A 10,564-nucleotide genomic window follows, 5' to 3' on the forward strand; every position below is an offset into this window, starting at 1 on the left:
ACCCATTAGGACCTATTAGTACCACATAAGACTAAATGGTGTCAAAATGGGTGTTATATGGTCCTAAGGGATCACGCATGTGTTCTCACACATGGGTGACCACTTAGGACCACACAAGGCCTCTTACGACACATGTGCACCCCTTAAGACCTATTAGGACCATATTAGACCAAATGGTATTGAAAGGGCTATTATGTAGTCCTAAGGGGTCAAGCATGTGATCTAACAAATGGGTGACCCCTTAGGACCACACATGGCCCCTTTATTACACATGTGCACCCTTTGGGACCTATTATGACCACACAAGACCAAATGGTGTCGAAAGGGGTCTTATGTGGTCCTAATGGGTCACACATGTGTTCTACAACATGGGTGACCCCTTAGGACCACATAAGACCCCTTACAACACATGTGCACCCTTTAGGACCTATTACGACCACATAAGACCAAATGGTGTTGAAAGGGGTCTTATATTGTCATAATGGGGACACGTGTTTTAAGAAATGGTTGAGCCATTATGAACACAAGGCCCCTTACGACACATCTGCACCCTTTATGACCTATTACAACCATATAAGAAATATTTTGAAATTTATTAAATTGTATATGCAATTGTAAATTAATACCCCTTAAGAGCACACAAGGCCCCTTAGAAACACACAAGGCCCCTTATGACACATGTGCACCCATTACAACCTATTGGGACCATATAAGACAAAATAGTGTCGAAAGGGATCTTACATGGTTGTAAGGGGTCACACATGTGTTTTGACACATGGATCACCACTTAGGATGAAACTAGGCCCCTTACAACACATCTACACCCCTTAGGATCTATTAGGACCACATAAGACCAAATGGTGTCGCAAGGCATCTTATGTGGACCTAAGGGGTCATGCATGTGTTCTAACACATGGGTGACCCCTTAGGACAACACAAGGTCCCTTATGACACTTTGGCACTCCTTAAGACCTATTATGACCACATAAGAGCAAATAGTGTTGAAAGGGGTCTTATGTGGTCCTCAGCAATCATGCATGTGTTCTAACACATGGGTGACCACTTAGGACCACACTAAGCCCCTTTATGGCACATGTGCACCGCTTAGGACCTATTAGGACCACATAAGACCAAATGGTGTCTAAAGGGGTCTTATGTGGTCCAAAGAGGTCACACATGTGTTCTAACACATGGGCAAACCCCTTAGAACAACACAAGGCCCCTTATGACACATTTGCACCCCTTAGGACCTCTTATGATCACATAAGACCAAATGGCGTTGAAAGAGGTCTTATGTAGTCGTAAGGGGTCACACATGTGTTTTAACAAATGGGTGACCCTTCATGAACACACAAGGACCCTTACGACCTATGTGCACCCTTTGGGACCTATTACAACCATACAAGACGTATGTTGAAATTAATTAAATATTTTATGCAATTGTAAATGAATACCTCTTAGGAACTATAAGGACCACATAAAATCAAATGGTGTCGCAAGGGGTATAATGTGGTCCTAAGGGGTCACACATGTGTTGTAACACATGGGTAACGACTTAGGACAACACAACACCCTTTACAACACATGTACACCCTTTAGGACCTATTAGGAACACATAAGATCATGGTGTCGAAAGGGGTCTTATGTTATCCTAAGGGGTCTTGCATGTGTTCTAACATATGGGTGACCCCTTAGGACCACACAGGGCCCCTTACAACACATTAGCACCCCTTAGCACCTATTATGACCACAAAATACCAAATTGTATTGAAAGGGGTCTTATATGGTCCTAAGGAGTCACACATTTGTTTTAACACATGGGTGACACCTTAGGACCATAGAAGACACATTACAACACATCTGCACCTCTTAGGACCTATTACGACCATATAAGAAATATGTTGAAATTAATTAAATTATTTATGCAATTTTAATATAATACCCCTTAGTACCACACAAGGCCCCATATGATAGATGTGCACCCCTTAGGACCTATTAGGACCAGATAAGACCAAATGGTGTCACAAGGTGTCTTATATGGTCCTAAGGGATCACACATATGTTATATTGTATGGGTGACCCCTTAAGAGCACACAAGGCCCCTTACGACGTATGTGCATACCTTAAGAGCTATTAAGACCACATAATACCACATAAGATCCTAGTGAGACCATTCGAGCACTCGATGGCCCTTTATACATAGTTGCAAAGGTTAAGGGTATCCCTTGCCGTGGTGCCCTTATTGATCCTTCTTGCATGGTTAATGTCAACACTAAGGAGTATATTTTCACTTTATGATTGCATAAACCAATATATGATGCTTCTAATGTGGCTGTGAAGTTATTTGATGGATTATCTTATCCTACCATCGGCTCTATTACCCTTCCTATTGAAGTTAATACTTAATCTATGGATATTAACTTTGTTATCATTCCCTCTTCCAAGAAATTCTATTAGTTTATCATAAGACCCCTTGCCCTGGTGCCCTTATTTATCATTTTGTTTGTCTAATTAAATCCCAATATTTTGAAACTAGATTAGCGAGGCCCTTACATATAATTAGGCTTTTAGATCTATATCATGGGAGTTGATGTCATATTAGCTATTTCTGGAAGTGTATTAAAAGACCAAAAAATAATGATACACTGATAATCGTACATTCACCCATATATTTATTAATTTATTTATGCGACACTATAAGATGTGTTTTTTTTCAGATTAAGAAATTAATTTCAATCAAATAATAAATACTTTAAATTAACACTAACAATACAATAAAAATGTGGCCCATTAACTAAATAAATGCTATCATGATTATTATTATATATGCACAAATAAAGAGTCGTGTCCCCTAGATAAAGTAAACCATACATATATTTAGGGAAGATAGGTGAATAAAGGAGATATATTTGTGCGTGTACATTCAACCGATTCTCCATTATACGCCCCCCAACACACATACTCTCTACAAAAACAGTAATGGATACTAAGTGTATGGACGTTATCAAGAATGAAGATGAAGGATTAGAAAGATCTGAATTACTGCTGAATACAATGGAGGAGAAGGGAAGGGATACTGTAGGCAATGAGAGGAGCGATGAAGAATCAGTTTGGTCTGAATTTCCTGAGCATATAGTGGAGGAGATATTTTCGAACCTACTGTTTGAATTCACTCTTCGATTTCGTATTGTTTGTAAACAATGGGACAAACTCTTATCCTCTAACAGATTTCTATCTTCATTGGCAGAGAGCGATCCATGGATTCTTCTATGCAGCTCAACAGATTGCATGGCATACTGTTTTCTCACGCAGTCTTGGAAGAATCTTTCCCTTAGTTTCTTGCCAAGCCGAACAACAAAAACTCTCTCATTAGGCAATTCAAGATTTTGTAGTTCAGGCGCAGGCCTACTGCTAATCCAATTCGGATGGCCTCGGAAATATATGATCTGTAATCCAATTACAAGGACCTACAGATATATTCACCCTGTCATATCACAGAGTGCAACTTTATCAGCAATAATGGACGACGGGGAGTCCTACAAAATAGTGGGTGTGACACATGAAGGAAACCACGGTTCCCTGCGAATTTACCATTGTTCGAAATCGTCATGCCAGATTGAACTTGAGTTGCCACTCAAGCCAAGAGATTTTCCTGTTTCTCATATTTGTTGTGCCAAGGGTCTTCTCATGTGCGTCTGAAACCATGGGGAATTTGTGGTTTGGAACATGGAAGATAAGCAAGTGCAACGATTTTCCTTTCCCTAGCCGAATCTATATATTCCAGGGGGTAGGATAAACACATGGACCGAACGACTGGTTGTATGTGTGTCGTCGATCCTGTTTGTAAGAACATATTATTTCGACTCCGTTTGTACCTCTTTCGTGATTGTATGGGAATTGTTCAAGGAGGAAGAGAGCTCTATATGGAGTTGGAAAGAGATGACAAGAATGCCTCCTGATTTATGTCGTAAATTTTTTAATGCGCGTTCAATTAAAATTGGAAAGTTTTCAGAGAATGAGACTTTCACTGTTGGAAATTTTCTTTGTTTCAGAAGTGGGTATAGAAATACCAAGCTATTTGTCTACAGCTTACATGAGAAGTGTTGGAGTCGGATCAGAGTTCCTCATTCTGCCAGATCTAGAAGGTATAACACAAATTTTGAGTTTCAACCTAAGCCAAGCATGAAGATATAGGTTTCCCTTATATGTTTCAGAGTTCCTCATCCTGCCAGATCTAGAAGGTATAACACAAATTTTGAGTTTCAACCTAAGTGAAGCATGAAGATATAGGTTTCCCTTATATGTTTTCTAGTAACTTGATCTGATCTGTTTAGAACGTATAGTAACTTGAACTGATGGGTTTAGAACATACATTAGATGGCAGGATAGATGGCAGGATGAATGCTTATGTAAAAAATGTGAAAAGAAATCATTTGAAACTTTTATTTTTTGTCTTTTATTTGTATAAATTCAAAAATTAAAATTTTTTATATATGTTTTATTTTATTGGAATGGAACCTATAAAATAGATTATATTAAATTTTGATTAATAAATTTCTAATTTCAATACCAGCAATCTCAATGTTTTCAATCAATATATACTTATCTCAAAGCCATTTGATATATTAAATCATGACAAATTTTGTATACCTACATCAAAGAAAAGATAAAACCTTATTATTGTCGTTTCTTATAATCGTTGATTAGGTTTGACATTATTGTTATTTAAATCTCTAATTTATTGCATAATATTGAGTATAAAATTATGTGATGAGCATTTGGGTGTTTGAATTTTAATTTTATCATTTAAATATTTAAAAAAGAATTAGTTATTAATGGATTCAAATGAATGCATGAACACCTAGTTAGATGCCATGGCCATGGTTTATCTAACTTACACACATGATGCAAATACAAAGAATAAATATATAATTATCAAGCAATTGTGAAGAAGATTAAATCACTAGATTTATTTGATAGAAAAATGCAATCATAATGATTCTTTGATGAAGATCATATCTTATAGAAGTTAGAACTATCAAAGGAATAAAAGCCATATGGAGGATGATTGTGCTTAGAAGTTGTTTTAGGGTTAAATTGACATTCAAATGATTCCATTTATTTATGGTAAGATTGTAAATCTTGTATAGTTGCTTTATTATTTAATAGTACCTTTTTAGTGGCAATTTTCATTAGTTGATGAATAATTGAAACATGGAAATCTAAATTTCGCTAATAGTTTAAGATTTAAGGTAACCTAAATTTACAAATTTAAAAAAAATAAAATAAAATATTATTTAAATTATAAAATAATTTTTTTTTATTAAAAAAAAGTAGCTCAAAGATTTGTCATGATATTCAATATATGATTAGATTAGTTTTGGTTAAATCTTATAAGTTATTGCAGAAATCTAATATAATTAATTTTCCATTAATATATCATAATTATTAAGTACTTTATGTCTATATCATGAATCTTTAGTTGTTGCCATTAAATTAAAATGTAATCTAATGATTCACATTGTACTTCATGTGGTAAATATGTACTATGCTTATGGGATGTGAAATTTATTGTGGATTGTTAATTTCAATGAAAACCTATAGTAGTGATTTGTTTTTGTCTCATTAAAATTTAAAAATAAAGGTATAGTTATCTAATATTATATAATGAGATTTGTTTGATTATAATTTAAATTAATGATGTAAACTAAATATTATAGTGTCTACCTCTTAACCCATCAATGATTTTCATCTTTAAGACAATACTTTTCTTTAAGAATTCTTTTGTTTTTTAAAAGAAAGTATCCATAATGATGATGAATACACTCTTTTATTATCATATGAGTTTGATGAATATTTGCTACAAACAAATTATGATTTGTTTTTAATATTACCAATAAAAATTAGAAAGGTTCATCAATAAAAAAATAATATTTATTAAAAAAAAAAAGGAAAAGTTCATTAAGATTTATACGGTTTTTTGAGGTGTTAGTTATAATTATAATTATAGTTGTGACTAATTTTTTTGATAGGTTAACATGGAACTGAGGGCCACACATGTATATTTATAGCAAAAAAGTATTACATAGTAAGCTCCTAGCTAGATAGAAAGACAAAAAAATTCCATCTTAGATCAAAGTTGAGGCTACATACCTAACTCAAATAAGTATGCTATTAGAGTTTTTGATTAGTCTAAAATTTTTTTAAAGAAACTAGATGCCAAGCCATAGTGGGCCAAAAGCAATAAAAACAACAAAAAACATGGTCTAACAACCAAGAAACTATACAATTTTGTTCAACATTTGAACTGTCTTAAGAAATTTATCAATAAAATTCTTATTGTTATCGGCAAGCTCCTCCATATGACTGGCTTTGACTTTCTTACCTTCAGAGATAAACCTCCCCCTCAAAAACAGATATAAAATTTTGGTGAATTTTTTTTTATTTTGGATAAAAATAATAACTTTTATTGACCACTCTTTAAAACAAAAATATTAATTTTATTGGAGAATTTTTGTACTTCAAAATTACTACTTTATTTAGTTACTACTTTATTTTATTGCTGATAAAACCCTTAAGTAACTAATAATCATGATGTATTATTGGCAAGTTAATTTAATTTTTTATAATAAATTATTAAATTTTGATGAATTTGATCCAGTCATGTATTGAATATAGTTCAAAAATTTAATAAAATAGCTCCTTTGACAATTTAAATAAGAATAAAATAAAATTTTAGAAAAATGTGGCCATTTAAGTCACCTTAAAACTTGAAGTATTGACCAAATTTTGATTTTCAGATTTTAAAAATTAGCCATAGAAAAAATCACTACTTACCTTTATTCCTATTGAAAGTAGGAGTTGAAGGTCCCTAATTAATCTGGGTCACCGATATGAAGGAGGAAGCATGAATGACTGAAAGGGATACATTGAGATTGAGATTTTTCATTTAATCTTGGGAGTCATAGCTAAACTGTTCACTGAAATAAAAACTCTCAATTTCTCATTGACCTTATCCAAAGCTACCTCTAGGTTCATAATTTTTTTTTCATGGTCATTCTTCATGGCCTTAACATCCATCACTAGTTTTTTTTTCCTGAGAGCAAAGTTGTCCGTAAACACAAAACACTTTTTAAAAAAAATAGATAGGATGAGTTGGCAGTACAGTGGCGATGGTGGAAAGGGGAAATAAAATCTGTGAGAGCTCTAGAGGTAATAGTCAAGTATTTTATGCAAAGATAAAAAAGACGCTAGGGATATTCGTCTGCTATGATGTATTACACTTTATGGTGACCACCGTTGGAGCAATTTAGCAAACGCAGCTGGCACGCCCTTCTTATGCTCCTCATTATTATTTATTTAATATCTCATTGGCTATAAAATCATTGTTTTCATTTGTCTTGTTATTTCTTTAGCATTATCATTATTGTGTTTTGAGTTACGCAGCTCATCTCATTCTTTATGATCTATATTGTGGTTTGTGTTCTCATTTCCTAGTCCTGCCATAGAATTATAGGCAATGCATTGTTTTTCTACTCATTTGAATTATAGAATTATGTTTCAAATATTTTGAGGAACTTTAGCCCCATCCTTAGTTTCCAGACCAGATGAATACCAGGTTATTAAAATCAACCCCTCTCTCTCTTCCTTTACTGCCTTCGGAAATATTCGCACTCTTTTCTCAAATTGTGCTCCCCTACTCTGATAGCAAAACAAGGACTTTTTAATATTCTATTATATTAACCATCTTTTTATATTTTAATTTTTTAAGGAATGTCAATTTATTAAAAAATGCAATCAATTTAATAAAAAAATTGTGCGATTTTACCAAGATCAAGAGCTCAATGAAATGTACAAATAAAGGGACAAGATATAGGACAAGAATAAATTGTATTCTCATCAATAGATAAAATGATCAGTAGTTACATACAATGAATATGAGCCTACATGAATATGAGATTTTGCCACGATGTCAAGTACTCATCCCATGCATTTGAAGCTGGAAGACAATGAATATCCTACTGCACTGAATCACATGAAGGCAAAACTGTCACATTGTCTGCATCATCAGGTGCAATAGGTGACGAGATATTAATAGGAGGAGATGAAACACAAGGCTCAAGAATGGGGTCACATGTGAGAATCCCAAAGTTCAAGTACCCAAAGTTCTCCTCAAAATCGGATTCATCACAAGAAGTGTGATCATGTGTAGAAAATTATCATATGTGAAATCATCATCAATAAAATATGAAAATGAGTATAAATGAGATGCATGATCATTGACCAACCACCCCACTCACAATGATATCTCTAGTCTCCAAATCTCTAATGAAAACTAACTCAGGTGTGAACTCCACAATTCTCTTAGTTGCCCCATGTGTGATTGGGAAATGATCTATTGCCATTGGGGATAACTCTTTCAATGATGTGTTATGTGTAGCCCACTTGACAAACAATTCCCTTTCTATTTATCAAATCACGAGAAGCTAGGAGTTGAGGGGCTGGTAGGAGATCTGGTCACCAGGCATGAGGACTGGTCACTGGTGGAGGGGTCACAGCCAGTGTTGGTACCGGCAGGAGCCGGGCTAGTGGTGTTGGAGGGGCCTGTCATGGCAGTGAAGAGGCTAGTCACGGCAGTGGAGTCCAAGAGACCATGATGCAACAAAGGAAGGAAATGAACCACGATGCGACAAAGGAAGGAAATGATAGCAGATGGAAGGCCGGACCTCCCTAAAACATTTTTATGAATTATTTAATTTTTTTTCAAAAAAAACCTTTCTGTTTTATTCTAAATTTTATTTTTTTATGAATTTTTTAAAGCGGAAAAGTAAAAAAAAATTTGAAATCTATACAAATATAGCAAAATTGGCGAAAATTTTTCTCTCACCAAAATAGGCTGACTTTATAGTCAAAATTCATGGAAACGGTCACCTGGATGCAATGCCGAGGTTGGATCTAGTCTAGAAGGCCTCCAAAAGATGTTTCTCCTCATATTTACCTCTTGACATTGCAATAATGCCTCTCAAAGACGAATCAATGATGCTCTAATGGCTCTAATACCATTTGATATTTTGCCAAGATCAAGAGCTCAACGAAATGTACAAATAGAGAGACAAGATATACAACAAGAATAAACTATATTCTCATCAATAGATAAAATGATCAATAGTTACATATAATGAATATGAGCTTCCACATATAGGAAAGGGTATATGGATATGTGAGTACACAAACATGACATGTGGCTCAATAAGAAACAAGGGTGGGTAGGAAATAGGTGTGGGTAGGTAGGAGAAATAATAAAATATTCCACATGAGGTGGATCACCCACCAAAGGTGAAATTATCACTCCATAATAAGTGGATATGATAAAGTAGTAACAAGATAACACCATAAAAGGTGAAAATTCTCCTACACACACTATCTCAATGTGGCACAAACAACCAAGTGTCTCATACCCAAACTACTACGAAATGCATTTTCCTAAGTAAACTTAAGTAAGGTGTAATAATATCATGTAGGGAAAGCATACTAATAGTATTATAGTTAATTTTATACATTATGTTTTTAAATTATATATTAGATTTTGATGTTTTTTTGTCTTTTTTCTTTTTTTTTTATGTGACTTAATTGTTTATTGTTATTAGTTCTTTTTGTTAGGCTAGTACTATTGCAATCAGTTGCACCCAATTTTCATTAACTAGTTATTATTCAGTTTTTTATCCACCAATTATATCTATGAATTTCTTCTTTTAATAGTAAACATAATTATGACACACTACCAGAGGAATCAAATAAGAGTGTCATTGTTCATTATTTAGGAACTTGAGAATGCAGCATGTCATCCCCTTCTCCCCTTCTATTACTTGAGCCAACAGGAATGGAAACATTCAATATAAGAGCCTCTATAGTACATTTAAAATTGAGAATTCCGGTTCAAGATTTTTCTCAACTAGAAGGAACAAGACTCTCAAGCTTTTAGGAGGAGATGGCACACATCAAATACATTTTGATTGACAAAATGAGTTTCATTGGATAGAACATGATGGAAAATATACATTCACAACTCCAGCAAGCATTCCCACAAAATGCACAAATAAGTTTTGCAGGTGTAGATTTTAATTATTAAAATTCATAACAAAAAAATAGTTTCAACTACATAATCATTTATACTAAATTATAATATTATTACTATAATTATATTAAAATAATTATTGCTAATTGTTTTTCAGGCATATCTATTATTTTGGTAGGAGATTTGGGACAGTTGCCTCCAGTCAATGATAGACTAACATATGATAGCAACAGACGAGCAAAGTCACTATGGGATGAATTCAAAACCGTAGTAACTTAAGATAAGATATATAGATGAAATGAGGAAAATGTTGTACAACAAAGATTTTGTCAATTGTTGACGAGTCTACGATATGAAAACCTACAAATAAAAGATTGGAAGTTATTGATGACAAGAATCCCTACAAACATGGATGCAACAAACAATGTCGATTTTGATAATACATTTCATTTGTTCTCTACAAATTACAACGTTCATAACCATAAAAAA

The 10,564-nt window shown here is 33.8% G+C and overlaps 1 protein-coding gene across 1 annotated transcript; it reads left to right on the top strand.

Moving 5' to 3' along the window:
* Positions 1-2,979: 2,979 nt before the first annotated feature.
* LOC131860322 (F-box/kelch-repeat protein At5g15710-like) lies at positions 2,980-8,657 on the top strand. The gene is made up of 3 exons (XM_059214720.1): positions 2,980-3,689; positions 4,053-4,145; positions 8,441-8,657. Exons 1-3 carry the CDS (start codon positions 2,980-2,982, stop codon positions 8,655-8,657), a joined length of 1,020 nt encoding a protein of 339 aa, XP_059070703.1.
* Positions 8,658-10,564: the final 1,907 nt, after the last annotated feature.

Source organism: Cryptomeria japonica, chromosome 11 (assembly GCF_030272615.1).
Source record: "Cryptomeria japonica chromosome 11, Sugi_1.0, whole genome shotgun sequence".
NCBI classification, from domain to species: domain Eukaryota; kingdom Viridiplantae; phylum Streptophyta; class Pinopsida; order Cupressales; family Cupressaceae; genus Cryptomeria; species Cryptomeria japonica.

What these genes read in the sequence shown, in the direction of transcription:
- LOC131860322 (XM_059214720.1), top strand. Translation starts at nt 2,980, where the DNA reads ATGGATACTAAGTGTATGGACGTTATCAAGAATGAAGATGAAGGATTA. An exon ending in TGTGCCAAGGGTCTTCTCAT is followed by an intron (nt 3,690 to 4,052) that starts GTGCGTCTGAAA and finishes TCTTTGTTTCAG; the next exon opens with AAGTGGGTATAGAAATACCA. An exon ending in CATTCTGCCAGATCTAGAAG is followed by an intron (nt 4,146 to 8,440) that starts GTATAACACAAA and finishes TGTTATGTGTAG; the next exon opens with CCCACTTGACAAACAATTCC.